Below are 25,657 nucleotides of genomic sequence, written 5' to 3' on the forward strand. Positions count from 1 at the left end.
TGGGGTGTGCCGGGGGTGGGGTGGTGGTGACGTCATTCACTTCTGTCCTTGGGCTCCCGGTAGCGCCACTGGATGTAATCAAAAATGTCCTGCTCACTGTCCACAGGAAGGGGCTCCCCAGCAACTCCTGCAAGTTGAGAGAAAAGTATCTGAAGCACTGGTTTGAACTTACTATTGCACATTGGGAGCTAACCTGGCCCGAGTGTCGCTTTCAGTGCGGGCGCAGGCTGACTCTGCACACAGGCTCAGGCTCCAGCACAGGGGCAAAGGGTAAAGAAGCCACTTGAGAGACATTCCAGCCTGCTTGCCTCCACTTTCTGACAAGTCTGCATGCCTCTTCTGTCACATGTTGCCACTGTTACAAATGGAGCCTGGGTATTCCAACTGTGACCAGGAAAGTCACCCTAGCTCACAGTTTCCTTTTTTTGCTAGATCTCTATTGTACCATCAACTTACACTGTAGTTCTTAAACTAGCAATAATGGCATTACTTAGAAGTTTACCACAATTATGGACTCTTGAGACAGGTGTGGTGGTTCATAGCTAGGCCAGCCTGGGCTACAGAGCGATACCTTGTCTCCAAACTGAAATTAATGAAATGAACTCCAGATGCTTGAGTGCCTAAGCAATTAGAGTCTACAGGGTTAATAAGGACCAAAGTGAACTGCCTCAATGTTGACATTTGAAAAGCAGTGCTCCAATCTACAGCCCTGTTTTATGCAGGTAACTTTGAGGACAAAATGGCAAAGCTTCATTCTCCCAGTAGACACTACACAGTAGACTGTGAGAAGTTAAACAAGATTTTTAAATCCTGATTTTTGAAATCATTTATATATTCATCTATTAATTTTGTGTGGTATAAACATGGATAGGTATACATGTGGGCACATGCATGTCACAGGGGTACATATGGAAGACTGAGGACTGCAGGAACCAGTTCTCTTTCCACTATGTGAGCCCCAGGAGTCAAATCCAGGCTTTCTGGTGAGTGCCCGTGCCTGCACTTCACCTTATCCTTTGAACCCTAAAGTGTGGGGTGAAAATCTTACCCTGGAATTGCTTTGTGATTTTGTTTGTTCTAGTGTCCCGTGAGGACAGGGAGGTGAGGATGGCACCCAGGGCTTATTGCAGGCTAAGAATCTGTTCTATTGCTGAGCTAGTCTCAGTCATCAGTTTTGAGTGATACTACAAAAACAAACAAACAAACAAACAAACCCAAAAATGATACCCAAGTTCTTTACAAGTCTCAGAGACACATTACAACAAAATCCTTTAGATCAGTAAGATTTTTAACTGAGCATCACAAGCAGGTAGGAAGCCAGGGCCTCATATCCACAGGGCAGGCAGCAGAGCAACTAAGCCGTGTCACTAGGATGGAATCCGTTCTAACAGCTGGAAATAACTTTTGCCTTATTACCTTAAATTGAGACCTTAAAAGTGTCTTTTGTTTCCTGTGGGATTAAAAACATAAAAGATGCTACAATTAAACAGCAGGGTCACTAAAAGTCGTCTTAGAATTTGTTATCTTAAAGTACCTTGTTTTTGAGGTGGGGCTCTTGAAGTCTAGGCTGCCCTCAAACTTGAAGACTATCCTCCCGCCAGACCTCCCAAGTGCTGGGATTACAGGCTTGATGGCACATGCTTACAACCCAGCTAAAACATCTCCAGGTGAAAGGATGGCTGCTAAGGCAGTCACAGATACTCACCAGTGACCCCCAGAGGGCGGATGGTGTACTCATTGATTGTGAAGCCCTTTTCTAGGGCGTGAGCTCTCATGTTCTTATTAAAGATGTCACTCCCCGTGAAGTAGAGAACACCACAGTAGTACTGATCTTTGGGGATCAACCTTAGGGAAGAAATATATATTTTTCCCCACATATCTTAAGTTTATCAAATATAGGTTTTCTAAAAATCAGTAAAACAAAATATGCGGTCAGTCTACATCCTGTAATAACCACGAAAAACAGACCTTAGCTGACAGCTTGATGAGCCCCCTATCACCTCAGCTGGGGCCTACAGCTGCTAGAAGCTGCTTTTCTAAACACACTGCCTACTAGTTTGGACCCACAAGCTAACTGAAAGCAAGACTCCTTTGTCTTGTGCTTTTGGCTTTACTTTCACCACTGTCCCTAACCTTTCCTTAACCTCTTGAGTAACCTGGGGTTCCAGAATGGAGGAACCTCAAACACTGACGAGGGCAGTCTCTGTGAGGCTACACTCTGGAACTGAAACAGCCATCTCTCAGCAACCATCTGGCCAGTTTGCAGGGCTAGAGCAGAGGTAGGGATGGATCTAGGGCCACACCCTTTACAGACCTGCTTAACAGTGCATACCTCCCCACCTCCCTCAGTCCCTGCTTCCCCCGTAGTTAGAACTCAAGCTCAAGCCGGTGGCCAGAAGATAGGCCTGGGATGTCGGAAGCTTGTGTCTGCTCTTCCCAGTGTGGACACGTGGAACTCATGTCTCTGAGCTTCTCCACTACTTGTCTTTATCTGATGTATCAGGATGGGCAGCCGAGCCTAGGCTGACAGGGCTGCCAGAACCCAGGTTTTTACCTCCAAACTCCAGCTACAGCCAGGAAGTTTTGTTTTGCTAGAGCTGTGCAATGAAAAATAGCATCTACTTATTGCAACCTGGGAAACCGCATCAGCTTTGGCTGGTTTTCTGGTGAGGGGCAAATCTTGAGAAACTGATTCTGGGGACATTCACCATTCTGTACAGTTCAGCCTAATGTATTTAATAGGACTTTATCATTCCTTAAAATAAGGTGGCTCTGTATATGTATGTAACCTTAAGTAGAGGGGCGAAAAGGATTCAACCAACAATTTGAATCATACCTGATGTCAATTCTTCTGTGTGGATATTCCTCGTCATCATTTTTACTGGGAAGCTGGCAGACACCCTATGTGGATATTTTAAAGAATGTTTAGATAGTGTAATCTTAATGCTTATTTTTCACCAATGTTCAAGTGGGCAGGGAAGTGCCTGCCTATAGCCTCAGCCTAGGAAGGTGGAGGTAGGAGGACCCATGGTTTGCTAATCTTGCAGCAGTCCACACCATCTCTAAGCTCCAGGCTCAGCAAAAGGCTCTGTCTCAGAAAATAAGCTGGGGAAGACTGAGGAAGGCACCTAACAGTGACCTTTAGCCTCCACATGCATCACCTCCCAAGGACTCATGTACCCCTGTACCCTCTCCTTAACAATCATTTAAAAAGCCTGTTCCAACTGTACTACACATGTTCTTGGTTTTGTTTTCTTTCTTTTTTTTTTTCAAGACAGAGTTTCTTTGTGTAGCCTTGGCTGTCTTAGACTCACTTTGTAGACCAGGCTGGCCTCAAACTCACATCAATCTGCCTGCTTCTGCCTCCCGAGTGCTGGGATTAAAGGCGTGCGCCACCACGCCCCGCTTTATGTTCTTGTTTTTTTGTTTTTTTTGTTTTTGGTTTTTTTTTTGGTTTTTCAAGACAGGGTCTCTCTGTGTAGCCTTGGCTGTCCTGGACTCACTTTGTAGACCAGGCTGGCCTCGAACTCACAGCGATCCGCCTGCCTTACTAACTCTGAACACTGTGTGCCTAGGTCTATCACAGAAGTTCATGGAGGAAGAGACAAAGGCCATAGAAACACCAGAGAGATGACCTGGCCTATTACAATAGTCTGCAACTCATAAAAAATTCCTAGTGAGCACAGGTTGTTCTTAGGACTCAATGTTTCTTTTAAAAGAAAAAAAAATTTTAAGCCGGGCATGGAGGTGCATGCCTTTAATCCCAGCACTGGGGAGGTAGAGGCAGGTAGATCTCTGTGAGTTTGAGGCCAGCCTGCTCTACAAAGTGAGTCTAGGATAGCCAAGGCTATACAGAGAAACTCTGTCTCAAAAACAAACAAAAAACTCACCACCACCACCACCACCACAAAAAAAAAAAACAAACCCAAAAAACAAAAACCACCACCAACAACAAAAAAACCAACACCAACACCCAAACACCCCAACAATTTTTATCCTAAATTTTCCCCATATAATGTATTTTGATAATATTCTTTCTCCTCCTCCTTACTCACCCAATCTCATTCTCTCCTTCCTCACTCTTTCTCACAAAAAATGGAAAAACAACAAAATAAAGACAGACAGACAGACAGACAGACACACACACACACACACACACACACACACACACACACACGCATACACACAAAATCAGGAAGACCAAAAATACCAGAAAACAAACAAACAAACAAAATGTGTGCTTAACATACATGCATGCATACACCCCAAAAGAAAACGATGGGATCCATTTGGTGTCGGCCCACACTCCTGAGGTTGGGGTCTGCCCTGTAGTGTGGCTGATCTACTCCAGAGACATTCCCCTGGCGAAGCCTGGCTTTCCCTTTCCCGGCAGGAATGGCGTGCAGACAGCTCCTCCACTAGGGGGCACTCTGTGTCCACTTCCCCTTCTCAGGGTTGGGGTGGTGTGAGGGTTGAAGCTGTGGAGGTTTTGTAATTTCATGCATATATCTGTCCTGTCACATCTGGAAGATACTGTTTTAAATATTTCTTAATGTAAATTACATATACTCTCATTCTGGTGAAAGTCAAACTAAAGGCTTTTGTTTGTTTGTTCTAAGACAGGGTATCTTTGTGTAGCACTGGCTGTCCTCAGTGTACTCTGTAGACCAGCCTGGAACTCGGAGACCTGCCTCCCGAGTATTGGGATTAAAGGTGTGTGCCACCACAGCCTGACTTTGTGCAAACTCTATTTCTATTTATTTTAAACTCTTTTATTTATTGTTAATATGGTACAGGTGCACCTGTGGGAGTGTGGAGGCCAGAGGAGAACTTATGGGAGTTGGTGCTCCTTCCACTTTTCTGTGGATTCCAAGAATCAAACTCCTATTATTGGCTCTCATGGCAAGTGGCTTTTAACTGCCAGCCATGTGACTGGCCCCCAAGCCCTATTTTCAATACCATCGTGTGTGTGTGTGTGTGTGTGTGTGTGTGTGTGTGTGTGTGTGTGTGTGTTATATGTGTGTATACTTCTGGGCAGAGTAAGTAAAAAATCTGACACATTTAAGATCTTTGCCTTCAAGCTGGACAGTGGTGGCACATCCCTTTAATCCCAGAACTAGGCAGGCAGAGGCAGGCAGAAAAAAGACCGTTTTCTTCAAGTGTTTAATTCCTCCATATGGTGCCTAACTAAAGCAATACACCTTCACAGTGCATTAAAGTCATCACACTTAACTTAGTGGCCTGATTTTGTGTGAGGTTAAATATACACAGCACACGGTTCTGAGCACTGGGCACTTGACACTGCTGTGCAGCAGTCACCACCACCCATGTGCACCTAACAGTGCGTCCCCATCTCCCCTCTCCCAGGCTCTGAAGGCACCATGCTACTGTGTAATGGCGTACTCTGCCTTTCTCAGTCATTGGCTTGTACTTCAGCGAACATGCTGTCCTTTCAGTCATGTGACATGGAAAAGAGAAGCATGGAGAAAAAGAAACCAAATGAAGTCACTAGAATAAAGGTAAGGTAAGGGAAAAAAGCAAAAATTTTGGACCAAGATTTCCACTAGCTTTCTTGTTTCCTTACTCAGAGAGCCTTATCTGTTTTTAATATATTTGCCACATCTTGTTTTTTTGGTCTGTTTGTTTTGGTTTTTGAGAGAAGGTCTTACTCTGGAGTTTGGTGTGAGGCCTGGAATTCACTATGTAGCCCAGGCAGGACTTGAACTTATGTCCCACCTGGGTGCTGGGTTAACATCTCAATCCAAAGTTGACAGAATTCTGACGGTTCAGCACAGTGGATCTGGGAAAGTCTTCAGCTGCATCCCTTCTGTCTGCTCCTAGCACATGGTTCTTCCCCAGTGCGTCCTAGATAAACCCTTCCTCCCTGCGCCACTGTAGCCAACCAATAACCAGGCATTTCTTTTCTTTCTTTCTTCTTTTTTCCAAGACAGGGTTTTTTCCACCTGTAACCAAGTAGGCATTCCTAATCTCACTCGTTATAAAACCCTGAGTCAGAGAATATGAAATCATTTACTATTTTAGGTAAGAACTTACTCTGTGCCAGTCATTATGAATATTTTTAAAGAGCAAATTCTGTCTAATTATTTGATGATTCAAATCACTGACAGTGTTTACAAGAAAAATCCTTCACTAAAATATTCTAAGAGTTCAGACATCCTGGTAATTACTTCTGCCAAGCTCTCAGAGTTAGGCTGTTTCTTCTGTTGTTGTTTTGAGGCAGGGTCTCTGGCTGTCCTGGAGCTTGCTATGTAAACCAAGCTGGCCTCAAACTCAGAGATCCTCCTGCTGCTGCCTCTGAGTGCTGGGACTACAGTCGTGTGCCACCATGCCCTGCAGCCATCTGTTGATGGTGATAGAAAGCTACAAGTCTCAGATGAGTTAATTCAATGAACACTTACCATGAACTTTGTTTCACCCTTTGACAGAGTATCTGTAATGAAATGGACTTTTTGTAACTGTTCCACAACACGATGTAACAACTTTGGCTGCATAATCATGATCAGGAAATAAAAAAAGAATATTATTACAACAAGAAACCTTGTTTTGGTGTTGGAGAGTGAACCCAGGGCCTTAGTCTCTGCCGCTGAGCTACGTCCCCTAAAACCCTAACCTGTTTCTTTTTTCCCTTCTTTCCTTTCTTTGAGAAGGTCTATGGAGGACTCATTAGAAAGATGCAGACCAGGATACCCTGTGGCTGTTCTGTCATGCCCTGTTCTGCACAGTGGTGGGGACCCAGCCCAGGGCCTTGTGAATGCTGCACAATCAAACATTCTATCTGCTGAGCTACATCCCCAGCTTTATGCTGTTTCCTTTAAAAAGAAAAGTTATTATTTGGGGTTGGAAAGATGGCTCAGTGGTTAAGAACACTTACTGTTCCTCCAGAGGACCCCAGTTCAATTTCTAGCATCATATCAGGTGGCTCACAACTGCCTGTAACTGCAGTTCTAAGGGATCCAACACCTCTGGTCTCTGAGGGCACGTGTGTTCATATGTTCATTCCTACACAGACACATATGCATAATTAAAGACATAACTCTCCAAAATCACTTTATTTATTTAATGTGTGTGTGTGTGTGTGTGTGCACCAATGCATGCATGCTGCAGTCTATAAGGGAACAGTGTTTCAGAGCTGGTTATCTTTCATTCTTTTGGGGTCTCTTGGCTCTACTTGGCATTATCCAGGACAACTGTGTTATCTTGGCTGTCCTAGACTTGCTTTGTAGACCAGGCTGGCCTCGAACTCACAGTGATCTGCCTGCCTCCACCTCCTGAGTGCTGGCCTTTATTTGTTTTCTAACAGGTAAAGTTTCACAATAGTTTATTTGCATTCATTTACTCAGTGTGTAAGTGTATGCACACATGCCACTGTATACATGTGAAGTCCAGAGAACAACTTGAGAGAATAAGTTTTCTCCCTTTGTCATGTGGGCCCCAGGGAGTGTCACAGGAAAAGCAGTAGGCTTCCCGAAAACCTTTTCTTCTAACTGGACAAGTTACCTGACCATGCAAAGAAGGCAAAGGACAGCCCTCCTCACAACATTTTACCCACTGTCCCCTCTAACCATTGTCTTTGCTATGTTTAAGATAAATCCTAAATGCGTATGGGTTCCTTTAAAAAAATCAAAATTAATGCTGTTGGAAGCCAGTTACTGTGAAATATTTGCACATATGAAAACTGTAAAAACACCTACACTCTGATGTGAGGTATGAAATACTACACGTGCAACTTTCTGAAAGTCAGTGAGTCTTCCCTGAGGATGCAGCACTCTTCTTTCCTATGAGAACTCGTGCTAAAGAATCTGGGGTTTTATTTGCAAGGCAGCTGTGGTCTTATTACATACAGATATCTGTAAGTCAATGTGATACTGTTTGTAGCATATTTCTATCTATAGATGCTGATTACCTCATGGGGGGAAAATGAGACTAAACAGATGTTCATATCTTTTGTTTTTTGAGACCGGTTTTCTCTTTGCAACCTTGGCTGTCCTGGACTCACTTTGTAGACCAGGCTGGCCTTGAACTCACAGAGATCCACCTGCCTCTGCCTCCTGAGTACCGGGATTAAGATGTTTACATCTTAAGAATGGATCTTGGCCCCCATGCCTAATTGTCATTTAGAATCTTTCATTAGTTCTTCATACTTTCTCAGTTTATGGTATGGGGAGCATTAGCAGATTCTACTCCCAATGACTCATCCACTCATTTATTTCACTCACTTACTCATGTTTAGTTTGCAGTAAACTTAAGGGTTAGGGTTGTAGCTTAGTGGTAGAGCCCCTGCATGAGGCCCCAAGTTCAATCCCCAGCACCATAAACAGACAAAGCCCACATGGTGAAAACTATCAGATAGAAACTGAAACCCCTCCCGCTTAAGACTGACCGCATCTGATTATACACTCTGAGGTACCTGTTTGCTCGATTCTGATGTGAAGTTTGGGTGGGTCAGCAGAACATCCATGTCTCCACTGGACTCAGCACCTATGATAAACAGGAACATATACAGAATTCTATATGTAAACCTACTTGTTAGGCCAACCTAGAATCTAATTGAAGACACACACATGGTCCTTACTTCCGACAGGATATCTTTCTACTAAGCTGTAACTCGTGTCTAAAATGAGTTAAAAGATTTCAAATTTCTGCCCAACTATTTAGGTATAATGATAGAAACAACAGAATATGGCATAAATAATAGTTTTACACATTCCCGTCCATGAAAGACAGACTTCACTAATACTATGGGTTCTTAGTAATTCTATGAAGGGACACAAATTACATCTTTTTAATCCAAGTCTGACACACACACACACACACACACACACACACACACACACACACACGGCAACTTTAATATCCAGCCATGAATAACTCAAGGTTATCAAATTTTACCTCTTCTAAAACTGCCACAGACTGTAGCAATGTATTCAGAATCCACTTTTTTAACTTCGTTAAGGACAATATCCTAGTAGAAGGAAAATTAGGTCAGTACCCTAAAAACCCCTGGTGTTTACACTAATAAAGCGCACAGTGCACACTCCTACCTGCATCTGCAGCATCTCTTCACGGGGAATTCTTTTTTCAAAGTCCTCAAAATATCTAGAAAGACAGAGCAAGTGGAAAGAGATTTTTGCATAAGTTTAACCTTTAAAAACTATCTACTATATTAAGCATAGAAGTGGATCATGGTCTAAAATCAAGACTAGACTTCCCTGAGAAAACAGAAAGTAGCAGGTGGTGGGGAAGGCACCCATTCCTTAGCTGACCCAAGTCCTGACAGCATCCTCTGTAAAACTCCAGACTCCAAATTCATTTCCAGAAAACCTTATATCCATACAACAGGACTAAGAAACGGTGCTGAGAATGCAACTTAGTTGGGAGACTTTTTGCAACAAAGCCCTGGGTTCCATTCCCAGGACTGCATAAACCAGGCAGGATGGAACATGGCGTAACTACAGCACTTGGGAGGTGCTCATCCTTCTCTGGCTACACAACAAGGTTGATGTCTGTCCAGGGTACACGAGACCCAGACTAAACAAACACATATCCCACAAACAAACAACCCAGACTACAGTAACTAAATAAAATGATTGCTGCATGTCTTCAGAGTAGACTGCTCTCTACTGGTAAGTTAAAGGTTTGCAGGTCAGAGCACCTAAAACCTACAAAAACAGGAGCCAAGACCTGATGTGCTTCTGCCCTGGGCAGGGGAGAGAGACGATGATGATTCTGTGCAGTTTTATTTCCTTTCTAAATAACCATAGCACACATAAAAGAAATTTTGAATGTTCACAACTGAAAATGATAAATGTAGAGGAGATGGGTATGTTTACCCTGATTTAAAACATTATACAACGTATACATATAATAAAACACGTTATAACCAAATGTTATACAATGTATGCATGTAATAAAGCATGTCAGCCCATAAATATGTACACTTTTTGTTTTTATGTAGCAGTTGAAAATTATACCAAAAGTTTTCAAAAATTTTGTATTTTAAATATTATCCTACAACATGGATGAGCCTAAAAAATAACAAGACGCTGAGTGAGTAAGCCAGTCATGAAAGATGTGTGAAACATCCAGAAGAGAAAATGTTGTAGAGGTAGAAAGATTAATGGTTCCTAAGCTTGGGAAGAAGCATGTGTGGGTTAAATGGGGGAGAGCATACCAGGCACCTTCAGGGTAAGAAAAATGTTCAAAAACTGACTGTAGTACTGGTTTCACAACTCTATAAATACATTAAGAGTTGTTCAATTGTATATTTTACACAAGTTAACCACATAACATATAAACTGTATCTCAGGAAGGCCAATAGGATGGGATCTCTGCCTGAAATAGCGGCTTCACGGTTGCCTAAGAATGATAGCACACATGCCCAGAACAGTTCTGAGCGCACATGTCCTTCAGGCCTTATGAACTCCCCTAACACTCAGGTTCTCCAAGGACTACATAAATGCAAAGAATCATAAAGTACCAATAGGAAAAAAAATTTTAATTTGAACCAAATCACCAAGATTATATAACACCAGAGACACATACAGTGCTAGTGTACTAACACTGCTACACCTGCTACACAAAGTCATTATTGATGCCAAAACACTATACTTTCATTTACACATTTAAGGGTTTTTTTTGTCTGTTTTGTTTTTCGAGACACAGTTTCTCTGTGTAGCCTTGGATGTCCTGGAACTTACACTGTAAGACCAGGCTGGCCTTGAACTCAGAGATCCACCTGCCTCTGCCTCCTGAGTTCTGGGATTAAAGGCGTGTGCCACCACTGCCAGGGCTACTTTCTTATGTTCATGTTAAGTTTACATGCCTCATGTTCTTCTCAGACCCTGAGTAAGTTCCAGCAGAGCTACCTGAGCTGGGTGTAGCATCTCATGCCTGTACTCTCAGATCTTGGAGGGCTGAGCTAAGAGAATCTCAGTCTGAGATCAGCCTGGGCTGTACAAGTTCAAGGTGAAATAATATCTCAAATAACAGACACCCCCAAAAGAACCATAGCTATCTCTATCTGACATACTCAATTCTCAGTTCTCCACATTTTAAAAGTAAGCTCTGCAATAAAAGTCAAGAGAATGAAAGGAATTCTTCAAGAAAGTGAAGACAAAATAAATAAAAAAGCTAGAATGCAATAATAAAATATATGAGCAGAGGCATAAACTTTGTAAGATTTTGCAACAAATTTTATCATTTCTGAATAAAACAATAGTTGTATTTAGCTGCACCTAAAGATTATGGTGTATGAAAGAATGTCTACACATGAATAGGTAACAACTGGTGAAAACAGAGGCCATGCATCTGAAAGAGAGTCAGGAGGGCTATATGTGAAGGTTGGGAGGGGGTAAGGGAGTAATGCTATTATAATCTCAAAAAGTAAAGGAAAAAAAAAGGCTATGAAAGCTTTTTACATTTGAAGTATCAAAATTGGCTATCTTACTTTAGACCAATTCGTTGATGATGGTTCAATTTATCTTCATTTTTCCTGAGATCTGAATAGAAGATAAAGTTGAGGTGTTTAATTTGAACATTTTAGAAAAAGGCATTAAACCCAACTACCTTTTCTACAAAGAACTGCATATGTCACAAGCATAAAAGTACAAAATCCTCCCCAAGACATACAGGTAGTTTACCATACATACAAGTGCCTACAAGTACCAGTTACAGTCTTTAGGTGCTTACCACTCAGCAAGCACTCTAAGTGCCTTACATGCATTATTATACCAAGTCCTATGAGTCAGAAACACACACTTCGGGCCAGAAACCGAAGAACTAAGCACACCCACTACAGTGATGTTTTGGAAGTGACATTCAAGACTAGATCAGTTTCCAAAACCTGTCAACCTAGCCTAAATGGGTTGGTTAGGAGTAGCCAAACCCACAGAACTTCATTCTATGCTAAGAGGGCACAGTAAACACCTCACGGGTATGCCAATGAATCCACCTGTCCTCTTGAAGTACAGGATGAGTTACATTAGGATGCTTATGTTATGCTATGGAAAATATACTAATATTATTTTGTTTAGGCCCTAATTTCACCCCATTCCTTTGAAAGCAAATGTTTTTCCAACAGCTTGTAAATCTCTAGCAGAAATATTCTCTCAACATGTACAATTTACCTTTTAGTCTAAAATGTCACTGTCTAAAATACTAAAGAAATGGCTGAGTGTGGTGGCGCACGCCTTTAATCCCAGCACTCGGGAGGCAGAGGCAGGCGGATCACTGTGAGTTCGAGGCCAGTCTGGTCTACAAAGTGAGTCCAGGACAGCCAAAGCAACAGAGAGAAACCCTGTCTCGAAAAACTAAAAAAATAAATAAATAAATAAAATAAAATACTAAAGAAACAAAAGTAATTTAGATCTAACATTTTTCAAATGATCACTACTTGAATGTCATTAAGCTAAGTCTGTCGTGCTGTTTGACTTTCTGAGAAGCTAACTTTCAAACAGGGCTGTTTCCCCTCCCCCTCTCCTCTCTCCACTTCAGACCCAAGCATATGTATCTCAAAGTGCCCTTCAACACCCTCTTAACTCTGTGACAAGAGCAAAACAGCCCAGGTGTAAAAATACTGCCTTAATTATCAGCCAGAAGGTAAAGCGCTGCTGTGGCAGAAATCATGATATAAAAGCCTGCAGTGGGAGAGAGAAGCTACAGGTTCAGCCATGGGAAGCTAATCCATGCAGAAAAAGCTCACCCAAGAATCCCAACTGCCAGCCTCAACTCCTCTGGACAGTTGTGCTGCACACTGTGAGCACCCAAGTTGCTGATGTTATCTCAGTATGTTCTTTTATCTAGAAGACTCACCAGAGGGGACACTGCGTTCTACTCAGGACTCTCTGTTGGGAACTCTGTCTGGCTGTCTTAACGGGGCTTCCCCAGTTGACTTGGGCTAGGTGTCCTGAGGTGGACATGAGGATGTTTTGTATCTATCTGCTATCTATCCTGTTTCTTTGGCTTGTTATATATATGTTGATTCAAAACACAAATATGGCTATTATGGCTCATTCTCTAGATCACAGCACAGAGTGACTGCCTGCTTGTCTTAATTTTTTGTCACTAACCTAAAAATATCCAACACAGGAAGGTTAACCTCACTCTACATCTGCTCTCTACTACGCAGCCTTGAAGAACACTTTGTTTGAGTTTACTAATTGAGAGCGAGGTTTCCAGGATAACCTTGTTGGAGATTTTAACTTGGACTTAGTGACTGTGATACTTACCTTCTAATGTTTTAATTCCTTCGTCTACAAACTTCCTTGCAGCAGACGGACTACGACAACAAAAACACACCATCTCAGGATCAGGTGAAAACCAGAGTCTTTGCGATAATCAGCTAAGTCTTCCATTGCCAGGCACAGAGTTATTAAGCAGTGAAACAAGACTTGCTATAAATGCTGCATGGTTACTTTGCTAGCGTCTATATTACCCAAAGAATTTTTGAATCTTCGGTCAATTAGTGGACAAGCTTGAGCTTGAACATAAAGAAGACACCTAAGCAGCTAGCTACCATACTGCTCATGCACAGACATTAATTCAATTGAAATTTATTGAGGGCTTATTATGTGCCACATCCACTACTACAAACACTATATAAACAAGACAAATAAGAGCCGTAGCATTTACCCATTTATGTGCCAGTAGGTAGAGAAAGACAACAGATATGAATAGAAACAAAAAAAATGTCAGGTAGATGAATACAATTTGACATGACAGAGTAGCCTGAACAGGAAATTGAGACCTCTTGAAATGTTGAAGCTGACATATGAATGACAAAAAGCCAACTATGTGAGAGACCAAAGAAAAACATTTCAGGTAGAGAAACAACTCATGAGAGCCCCACAGGAAAGCATGAGCTTGGCTTGTTCAAGAAGAAATTAATATGACGAATGACATAAAGGTGACATGAAATACCACTGAGAAGTACATAGGAGCCGCACACTACAGCACTCTCTGAGCCATGGTGGTAAGTTTGGGTCTTCTCAAACACAACGAATAGCTCTTAGAAATGAGTAAAAGCCAGTCGTATAACCTGCCTTAGGTTTATAGATTATCACTGCAATTACTGGGTTCAACAAAAGAGTGACGTGTCATGGTAAACAATTTAGCTGGCAGTAGCAATAGGCGCAGCACCCACATTTCCCAATCCCCTTACACTGTGCCAACTTTCAGTGTTATAAAGTAAGAGATGAGAACAGAAGGAATACACACGAGTATGCGCACACACACAGTAAGTACAATGGTCTGGGAGGCTCTGCAAACATTCTATTACACGTGGGCAGACACAGACACTGATATAGGCGGCCACACAGCAAAGAAACAATGCTGAATAGGGGCAGAAGACACGGCTTTTAACTCCAGCTATGTAACAGCTGCTCATCTCCCATGTATGTTTTACTTTTCTTTCCTGAAAAAGAAGGTAATTCAGTTGAATTGCCAAATGCTCTCTAAATTACCTTCAAAGAGATATTTTAAAGTAGTCTTGGATCTCTGAGGAGTCCTGATGTTTTTCAATTTCCTATGTTTAAAACTTTACTAAAGGTCACTCAATGGGACAATGATCATATCTCTAAAGGAATGTCTTGTCCTATAAAGATAAAAGAAGAATAAAGTGCCACAGACCTAATATTTCAATGTTAACCTTTCATGGGCCCAGAGTTCAAGAAGCTCCCTTTGTTGATAGCCCAAAACTAATATTAAGATAAAAATTTTACAAGCTCAAATTAAAAAATGGCTGATTTCTTTTTCCAACTTCACAAGGTGCTGTCAAGAAAACACAAGCATGCTCAGAGTAGCACATATAGTCCACCATAAGAATTAAGGCGTAGAAGCGAGTGCTGGAGTTTGGAGGAGGAAGAAAGCCCTTGTCTGGGGACTGAGACTGGCTCCGGAAGGAGAGAACCACATCTGCCTTGGACAGGCTTTTGAAACCTAGGAGTGCCTGAAGGAGCAGCCGCACATCCCTGCACACACAGCAATTGGATGGGCAAAGGCAGGAAGGGCGGTGGAGAAGGACAGGCTTTGAAAGGAGGCGGCATGAGAAGACAGACTGACTGACAGCTGTGTCTGCTGAGGAAGTGGTTCTTACCCGATGCCAGTAACTCGCGTCAGGAAATTGATGGATGAACTTGTGTCGTCCTGACGAATCTTTAAGAAAAAGAAAAGTCTAACAGTGATTTAGGAATGCTTTGTGAACTGAAAATATCTTATTGGAAATACACCAATATTCTAAAGATAAAGCAAAAAATTATTTGCATTTTCAGAAAACATATGTAACCTGAGTAGTTAACGGGTGAGAACAGAGTAGCTAAAGACATCTCATTTCTTAAATTACTCAATAAAGGGGTTTTTTGGGGTTGTTTTCTATACATATGCTGTAGAATAAGATATAGCTCACTACAAATGCGTCACCTCCTGGAGTTCCTTTTTAGTACTGACATTAATGCCCACTCCCTTTTCAGGTTTTATTTTTCTAACACCTCTAAAAGGTCTATTCATAGAAGACCAGGAATGACATCATTAAAGCAAATAAAAGTCATAAAATATGCTCAGGAGAGCTCAGGCATAGATATAATTGAATGATAATGATATTTTCCATCAAAATTTATAATCACTTTGAAAGGTACAATGAGAAGCAATTCTGCCACAGACACTAACAGTCTCTTAAATGACACATAAATTAAGTGTGAGAAGAGGGTCTTTCTTCTCTGAGACAGCCTCACTCTGCTGTCCAGGCTGCCCTCAGACCCATAAGATCAGAGACCTTCCTTGCCTCAGGGTGCCCAGGACAGCTGGAGCCACAGGCATGCTCCCCCGATGCTAACCAGCTAAGTGTTACAGAAGCAACACTTACACTTCACAACAGAATGCTAACTTAACACCATAAAGTGAAATCATCATTTTTCTTTTGAGTCTCACTAAAATGAGTTACATCAATTATTCTGCTCTAAGTCATAATGGAAAACAAGGAAATCAAGTTGAAATGTTACCTTTTCCAGTTTACGCAATTTTCCAGTTGCCAAAAATTCATCAATCTTTTCAGCAATTTTTGTTCCTACTCCTGGCTATACAGAAAATTAAAATTAAAAAGGTCACATAAATAAAATAACATCAAATCACAAGAGATAAACATTGAGGACTCAGAGGCAAGTGGTGATTGGATAAGTTTTGAAGCAAAAGGTGCAGAAAACTAAACCCACAGAAGAAACTACCCAGAACAAAATGCTTAAAGGGTGGACAGAGAAAACCTAGTAAATATTTAAATCACTCTTATTGATTTAAAAATAACTTTTGAGGAGTGGAAATGGAGGTCAGTGGGAAAGTGGCTGCTTGGCTCATGAGGGGCCTCAATGTGCTCCCTGTACCACACATTCACACCCTACTTTTATTAAGGAAAAGAGAAAACTGGGCTGGCAAGACAGCTCTGTGGCTTCAGGCACTGGCTGCTAAGCCAGATGACCTGAGTTCCAATCCCTGGACTCCACATGGTGGAAGGAGAGAACTGACTTCTGCAAGATATCTCCTACCTTCACATATGCACCACTGCATACATATGCACACACACACACACACACACACACACACACACACACACACACACACACCCCAAATAAATAAATGCAAATGACTTTTAACTAAGAAAAAAGGAAAAGTATGAAAATAAAGTTATACACACAGTATTAAGATCGCTTTTTAATCTTGTGGCCCTGAAAATTAAATACAAAATCACCTGTGCTCTCATTCTCTAACATTTGATTGTATTACTTATTATTTAACCAAGACCCTCTTTAGAACAGGAGTAGTTTGTGGCAGCTTATAATTATGCCAAATATTTGAAAAGCAACTTAAGATTCACAAGCAGGATATCTGTTAAACAAATTCATACAATGAACTAATATATAGCCATGAAGAGCCCTGCAGTATTTATTGGTAAAAGAAATTAAAGTGTGCTAAGAAAAAGCACATGTATAGGGCTGGAGAGACGGCGCAACAGCTAAGAGCACTTATTGCTACTGCAGAAGACCAGGCTCAGGTCCCAGCACCTACAGGCTGGCTCACACCAGTGAGTAACTTCAGTCCCAGGCCATCCTATGCCCTCTTCTGGCCGCCACAGGCTTCTGCATGCACATAATGAACATAAACCCAAACATAAACATTTTTTTTTTAATTAAAAAAATTTAAAGTGTCAGGCAGTGGTGGTGCAAACCTTTAATCCCAGAACTAGGGAGGCAGAGACAGGCTGCCTGGTCTACAGAGAGAGCATTCCAGGACAGCCAGGGTTACACAGAGAAACCCTGTCTCGAAAAACCAACAAATAGATAAATAAATATAAACAATTTTTAAAAAGTCAAAAGTAAATACACTATTAAAACATAGGATACCAGCTTCCACCTTAGATTTTCTGATTTGCTATCTCAGAGCTAAGTAGAAAGGCCAGCAGTCTGCACTTCTAGGTTGCTATATAGTACTGGTGCTACTGGACACTTCACATCAAGAACTATGACCAGGCTGGCACACCCAAGAGGTCTCGTTTAAGTGTAATTAAGACTTTACACTCTTCAGCTACAGTAAACTACATTTCAAGAATTCAAGAGCTAGAAGAGGCTCATGGTTGGCAAACTAGATAGCATGTATCTCAGCTGCAATCCATGAAAGAATAATGATCCAGTCTTCTTATTGCATTTCCCCGAGTACTTAGGCACGTACTTGCTCAAAGTTCCCAACTAGCGGATTCCTGTCACTTATTAGCTCCACTGGTCTCTTCTTAGGACAAAACCTTTGAAGTGGAAATGCTGGGTCAGAAGATCTCTGTGAGTTCCAGGCCAGCTAAGACTACAAAATGAGATCTTGTCTCAAAGGGGGGAGGTGGGGAAGGATAGACATATGCTGCCAAATGATCCATCGGAAAGACTGCACCAATGACTGCTTCCTTCAGCAGTAAGCATCTCTGTCTACATAACACACTATAATTGATAATCTGACAGGTGCTACATAGGATTTTGTCTCAATCTGACTTTATTGCTTCGTGTTTAATGGTCCTCTTTATTTATTTGTGAGAGCCAGAGCCATCCATACATGCCAGAGCATGCACGTGGAGGCCAGAGGACAAATTGCTAGTCATTTCTCTCCTTTTACCATGTAATTCCAATGACTGAATTCAGGTTCAACAGGCTTGGCAGCAAGTGCCTTTATCTACTGAACCATCTGGCCAGGCCTGATTAAACCTTCAATATGCATAATAATATGACATGACCCAGTTTCTTTCTTTCTGCCCCCACCAGCCCTCCCAAAAGACAGGGTTTACTACAAAGGTCTGGCTGACCTGAAACTCACTATGTAGATCAAGCTGGTCTTGAATTCACAAAGATGTAGCCTGAGTGCTGGGATTAAAGGAGCATGCCACGATGTCTGGCCCTACATTCACCTTTTTATGTTCTGTATTTATTTACTAATTTATAAATGCCTCAAAAACTAGAGTGCATATTTAACCTCTGAAAAGAACGCTTACCAAGTAGAAATGCACAAAAGATTTAGGAAGATTAGATACAAGAAATTACTCAGGCTTTCCATTTTCTAAATTGGGTAATAAAAAGGTACACAGTTTAGGAACAGTGACACACTTATTTTACTCAGCAACTTACTGGCCACAAGCAATTCAGACCCTGGCTATTTCTGTCTCTAACACAACAGTATAAAAGGCACACAATTCATTTTGGAAATTTCAAATTTCTAGAATTATTGAGAAGCATTCATAGGAGCTAGATAGCAGATAAATCTGAGATTTCCTAAATGATCAAAAATAAAAACAAAAACCAACCGCACATTTATGTTAAGTTCAGTCATAAAAGTCTTAGATTCTTTTTATATTCAGATCAGGATAAAATATATCAGGTTTTCACAACTCAATAAAATCAGTGCGTTATTTGCAATACGATCTACAAAAGATTGTCAGGGTGATCAAAGGAGAAAATGAAAATAGGAACGACTTTAGATTTATGTCAGACAGAAGACAGAACAGGAATTAAAGTCTGGTGCGTTTATAACTTGGTTGGCTACTGTGTTAGGAGAGCTCTACTGACACGGAAAACAGCTTAAAGCGAAACGGATTTAAAACCTGCACACCAGAGCACTTTTATTGAGTAACAAATTCAAGGAAGAGGTGACACATGACTAATGTAAAGTTTCTCACTCAATTATGAGAGCAAGTATTAGATTTATGGTGATGTTATCACTTTGAACAATGAAAATATAAGGATAGATATGGCCCATATTTGCGAGGCTCTTATGAGAAAGTTAAGGACAATCAAGCACTAGTGCTTAACATCTAGAGGATGTTTGTGAAATACAAACAGGAACAATGGGAAGATGTAACAGTCTCAGTCTGGACCATTCAAAGGTCATGTCAGCTTGGCCTCTTTAATAAAAGCTAAATCAGATATGATCCTTAGATCTGAGAACTCAGCTCACTCAAGTGAGGTTTAGACGACAAAAAACAACCTATTAAGAGGCAGACTCCCCAGGAAATTCTCCAAGACATCATCACAGAGCACCAAGAGATGTCTCTTTAGAAGCCATGGCACTCCTGGCATACAGATCTTCACAGCGATTACAGAGAATGCGCTCCTGTAGTGTACCGGGCCAGCTGGCTGGAAAGAGCTCTTTGGAGAACACTGACACACAAATTCCAACACTTGGGGATCAGAGGGCAGCTGTGGGACCACCACTGCTACTACACTACCAGCGTCCCCTGTCGCCACGGTCGCAAGGCGAGCTTGTTCAACAATGAGTGCATACACGGATGGTGAAGGGCAGAGAGGAAACAGACCGCATAAGTTCTTCCTTCCAGATGAAAGCATTTAGCTTGAAACGTATCAGCATTATTCTAGGAAATGAGGAGCAGTGAAATTGGTCTGTGGGGGTCAAAGGTGCTTCAGAGAGGTGAGTTCATTTTATGGAAACACATCAAATTTTACATGTGTGAACTCTTCAACTACATGGTCGTTACACTTACCAATTTCTTAGCTTCTGCTCCGCTCTTGATTTTGTGGGGGTACTTTGCTATAACAGATGCTGCTTTTCTATCAAAATAAAATAAAATAAAAATTTTAAAAAGGAAAAAAATTGAAAATCCAGAAAATGCTTATTTTTCTCTTACACTGAAATACACGTACTGATAAATACCCACACTAACTTATAGAAAGGTAGCTGGTTTCCTACTAGGTAAACTTTAAACCTCGACCACTGGATGTTTAGGGAACCAGGAAGAGCATGACTGGAAAACTGGTAACAAAGACACCTGGGAAAGAAGATGGAGGCTGAGCTCAACAGCATGGACTGCCACTCACCAGCTGACCTGGCTACAGCTGCTCCTTGAGTGCTGTACCTGCCAACAGCAGAGATGGACACTGAGCCCCAGATACAGCACCACTTCCTGTTGTGACCTGTCAGAGACTTGGTGGCAGGCTGCCTACACTGGACACTTCCTTTGAGGAAAGGACCACACATTGTCCTTCCTGGAGTAGATCTTACGCTGGTTAGGCATTTGCCTTTCCAGGATGTAATTCTTCTGCCAAAGCCACCACCTGTAGACTCCACACAGCACTGTTTCTGACCAAGGACCTCACTTCATAGACAGAGGAGTGCAACAGTGGGCCCACACTCATGGACTCCACTGGTCTCACCATGTGCCCTACCATCCTGAAACAGCTGGCCTGATAGAGAAATAGGGTGGCCTGATAGAATAGAGTGGCCAAGAAATACCTCAAACATGTTCAGCATCCCTAGCAATTAAGGAAATGCAAATCAAAACAATTTGAGATTCCATCTTATCCCAGTCAGAATGGCAAAGACCAACAACACAACCAACACTAAGTGTGGATGGGGTGGGGGAAGGGACCTTCGTTCACTGTTGGTGGGACCACAACTGGTGCAGCCACTCAGGGAGCTAGTTTGGAATGTTCTTAAAAAGCTAAAAAGAAATCTACCTATGGCCCAACTATACCACTCCCTGGCATATGCCCAAGGACTGACGTCATACCCCACAGACGGATGCTCAGCCATGTTCACTGCTGCTCTATTCACAGTAGCCAGGAAATGGAAGCAGCCTAAGTGTCCTTCAGTCAACAAGTGAATAATGAAAATGTGGAATGCCATTCACATATAAAGGAAAATTAGCCAAATGTGATGGCCCACACCTTTAATCCCAGCCCTTGGGAGGAAGATACAGAAGGATTTCTGTGAGTTCGAGGCTAGCCTGGTCTACATAGTGAATTTTAGGACAGCCAGGGGTACACAGAAGGACCCTGCCTCAGAAAAACCAAAAATAAAAATGAAACCACCAACTTTGCAGGTAAATGGAACGATAAAAGGTCAGAAAGATATCACATGTCCTTTCTCACTGGAGGCTCCTAGCTCCAAATATCAGAAGTGAGTACATATTTTAAAGTAACTGCAGAAACCAGGAGAGTAAAATGGGGCCATAGACAGGATAGAGGCTTTGGGGAGCAACAGAGGAACAGCAAGGTGCAAGTGATCTAATGGAAGGAACGGGAAAAGAAGGTGGGGTTCTAATGACGAAATGCAGACGGATACACACAGGAGGGTAAAATAACAGCACAGGTATCTTCCTTCAAAACCATAATAAATGTAAGTCTGTGTGTAACACATACATAGTTTAAGATCTAGGCTAACAATGTTCCCTCCAAGAGCCAACTAACACCTCCAGCCAAATAACAAATCTCCAAGGCCAGGCATGAGAAACCCTCTTTTGAGTTTTTGGCCAGGGCTGTCCTAGAGAACCTCCAAACATACAGGCTATTGCTATTGTCTTTGGTGGCACCTGAGGAGACACCAAAGAAGTAGAAGGTAAGCCCCTATTGCTGAAGACACCATGCATTGCAGACACAGGGCCCAGAGGCCTCCGAGCTGAAACAGACCTGAATTGCCCCTTCTCTGAGACTAGCTTTCATGGTGTCAGAAGGCACCAGACAAGCTTCCAGAGTAGAGAAGCAACCAACAGTCCCACACAGCTATGACACCTGTGAATCACCACTACCTGGATGGCATGGTAACCCTAAGGGTGCAGTAGGGACACACATATCTTAGTGGTAACCAACAGCTTTCTTTATGGGCTTAAGACTCATTCACCAAGTAGGAAACATACCTGGTTCTGGAAAACCAGCCAACTGACCAGGGCTAGTGAAGTCATCATAGGTCTTGGAGAAGAACCTACAACCACCACCACCCTTAAACAGCACAACCCCTAACCACATTCTAAATGCTCACCCTTACACCCACAGATGAGTGTGGTCCCCACTGCTCATCAAGGAAAATGCTCTTTACAATAGACAGGAAGACCATTACAGAAAACCACAGCCAATTGAAATGCAGAGTTTATGGAGCCAGATCCTAAAGGATACGACTACAAACAACTCCTAAACCCAAGGCTCACAGAACACTGGGGAAGAGGGAATGGAAAGACTGTGAGAGTCAGAGGATCAGGGACTCTGCTGTGAGGCTGTGTTGCCTAGTAATGTCAGAAGCTACACCCTAACGTGACTGCCTAACCATGAGCTGAACAAGGGCAAAAATAAGACACACCAAAGAGGTCAAGGCATCAACCCTACACAAAACCTACAGTAAGCTAAGGAATGCCGAGAGCACAGAAATAGTCCTTCCCAGGGAAGAGCACACCAGTTGGTTATCCAATACCAAATGGTCAGGCCTGAAAACATTATACAGAAGCAGACTGTATTACGTTTTTAGGAATATGTATGTATATACATAGACAAATATGTAATAACAACTAATGAAAAAGGAGGACATGAATTTGAAAAAGACGAAGGAGAGTTATATATATATGGCTGAGTTTGGAGGGGAAAATGCTGTAATGATACTTTCAAAAATAAAACAAATAATAAAAAACATATGATAATACTAGTAAAAAAAAAAAAAGCATGACTCTCGACATGGAAATCTAGGCAAAGCACAGACTTTTCTAGAACACTAACTGTAAGGAGGTTAAGTGCTAGGTTGGGAAAGTGAGGACGGTTTGCTTTTACTTTTAAAAGCTGAGGGGCTTTGGGCGTGTTATAGGCTAAGGCGCTGACGCCTGCTGAGGTTTGTAGTGATGGGCAACGCGTTTTCAAGAAGCCGGCACGATCTGCTATAGTCCAAACAGAACGAAATGTGATCTTTTGGAACCGCATCTATTTCATAATGCAGATCTCACCTACTCTTACGTTTCAGAGTCACACTGTATTGCCAGTCATTCAAGATGAGCGGAGGGAGCACACGCATTAGACTACATCTACTTTCAATCAGAATTGTAAACTCACTCGAATTAACCCTACAAAGCTCAGCCAAAATTCTGTATGTGTTAAATAAAGTGTCACTCAGCTTCTGTTGTTGTTGTTTTTAAGGTCTTTCGGACCTTGCAAATATCCACTGGACACACGGTCCCCCACCCACCTCTGCCTCGCTAAGTGACATCAAACTAGGATGCCCTGGAACGCAAGCTGACAACGTACCTGTACGCGTTGTACTTGTGGATTGCCTGGCTCACGTTCTTCTCAAAGTTTGCGAGTTCTGAAAAGACAACAAAAGGGCTCGAGGAAACAAGTACACAACCGGGAACTGTGGTCCCAGGAAGCGGGTGTGGGTGGGTGTGGGACCGACGCCGCCCGGCGCTGTAGCTGCGACCAGGGGGACAGAAACCGAAGGCCGGCTGAGGAGAGGAGCCCGAGGGCGGCCCTGGACTCACCCACGAGCATGTCGGTGATGCCGCCATTGAGCGACTCCTGCGGAGCCTTACGTTTGCTCATGGTGCCAGGGACCCTCACCTGAGGGTTACCGGTGGAACAATGGCGGCTCCTGACAGGGCGCAGCGCGGTGACGTCATGCGCCGGGCGACGGGCCGGGCGGAGGCAGGGAATCCCTGAGCTGAAGGGAAGTTACAATCACCTCCTAGTGCCTTAACCTAGGAAGTCGTCTTTGCTCTTTTAGTTGGAGAACAGACCAATTTAGAGCTGGAGATGCAGGAGGAGGTGGCTGTTGGCTGCTTTGGGCAATAGCTGTGGAACGTATGGCTTGTATTATACATGAGGCGTGCCAGCGCCAGCTCTGCTGTCAGGATCCAAGAGCTGCTCTGTGCTTTTGGGCAGCGAGTGAAACAAGGAATGAAATATGGCAACCAAAAGTTTTAGTATGTCTGCCAAGGGCTAAAGATATGTTCTGTTCTGTTTGTTTGTTTTTGTTTTTAATGTCCATGCCTTTTGTGGGAGAAGCTAAATCTATGAAAAGAACACAAGAAAGATGTGTCTGACTTAGCCGCTCAGCAATGGAGTCCTCATACCATATACGGCTTGTATGCGCGAGCCTGACAATGTATTTGAATTGAAATATAGCACCTGCACTATTTATAACTCTCATGGGATTATATTAACTGCAACTGCAGCAATTCATTTAGGCATAAAATTAAATTATTATGATACATACACACCAGTATAGGTGAAAATGAAGAGTATAAAAAGAAAGAAAAATGAAAATCAATGATAGTCTTACCATCCAGCTTAGCTATTATTAATATTTTGGGACATACACTTTTACTTTTCTACTCCACTCTTAACTTTAAAATTTTCCATTATTGTTGTTGCTTGAGTTTTTGTTTTGTTCCAAGATTTGGGATATGTATGTAGCCTGGGCTGGCCTCAAACTCACAGAAATCCTTCTGCCTTGGCCTCTTGGGTGCTGGGAAAAGTATGCACCACCAGGCCAAGCAATACATTGTTATTATTTTAATAATAAATACTTTAGGTAAATGAGTTACTTTCATTAGCAAGCACAGGGCACTGCTTTCGGTACTGGGTATACAGCAATGACGAGCTGAGTCTTGTGCACATTTCCAAGGCAGGTAGCGATAAAGTGGCCGAAGAAGTCAAAAATACGAGTGCGATTCACTGTGAGAACACATGTGTAGCAGAAATGTGTCCCACAGCCCCTCCCACAGCATAGGAAGACTAAACAAAGCTAAGCAAGGAAATAGGGCGGCCCTTGAGAGGTGAGAGGCAGCTTCTATTTAGACAGAATGGTAAACAAACAAACAAACAAAAAACCAAAAAAAACAAAACCCCCCAAAACCTCTCTAAGGTCCCCATGCACAGAGACATAATGAAGATGGAGGGGGCTTGGAGACAGCTGTAGTGATCCCTGTGGAAGCAGCAAAACTTCATCTAAAAAGTTCGGCACAAAGTGGAGCAAGTTCATGAGGCCTGAGATCCGAGGATCAGCAGGGCAGACTGTGTGGTTGGTCAAACTAGAAGACAATTAGCTATCTACCCTCTCCTGTGACTTACTGTCCTTTTCCTGCATTACATCCGGATCCCTTAGTCTCACCCTTCTTGTTCTCCTTCCTAAATGTTACTCCATAATATCATAAATATTTGTATACACAAATGGCTAGAATATGCATGACGTAGAACATGCAGCTTTTTTTTTGAGATTGTGTATCCTCATGTAATATTGTATATTCCAAGTCCATCCATTTTCTTGAAAAGTCTGTGATTTCATTTTTCCTTAGAAATGAATAATATCCCACTTTATATATGTGCCAGATTTCCACTACCCACTCATCTGC

At 42.2% G+C, this 25,657-nt stretch overlaps 1 protein-coding gene across 1 annotated transcript; it reads right to left on the reverse strand.

Moving 5' to 3' along the window:
* Positions 1-11: 11 nt before the first annotated feature.
* Positions 12-23,861, reverse strand: Polb (DNA polymerase beta). Its single transcript, XM_051169519.1, has 14 exons — positions 23,786-23,861; positions 23,553-23,610; positions 20,036-20,102; positions 16,014-16,088; positions 15,113-15,171; positions 13,248-13,297; positions 11,468-11,519; positions 9,063-9,117; positions 8,911-8,983; positions 8,429-8,499; positions 6,420-6,506; positions 2,837-2,901; positions 1,706-1,845; positions 12-127 (listed from the first exon to the last, which is right to left on the reverse strand). The coding sequence occupies exons 1-14, from the start codon at positions 23,844-23,846 to the stop codon at positions 33-35; spliced, it is 1,008 nt and encodes a 335-aa protein (XP_051025476.1). The 5' UTR covers positions 23,847-23,861; the 3' UTR covers positions 12-32.
* Positions 23,862-25,657: the final 1,796 nt, after the last annotated feature.

The sequence above is a fragment of the Acomys russatus genome, chromosome 27 (assembly GCF_903995435.1).
Source record: "Acomys russatus chromosome 27, mAcoRus1.1, whole genome shotgun sequence".
NCBI lineage: Eukaryota > Metazoa > Chordata > Mammalia > Rodentia > Muridae > Acomys > Acomys russatus.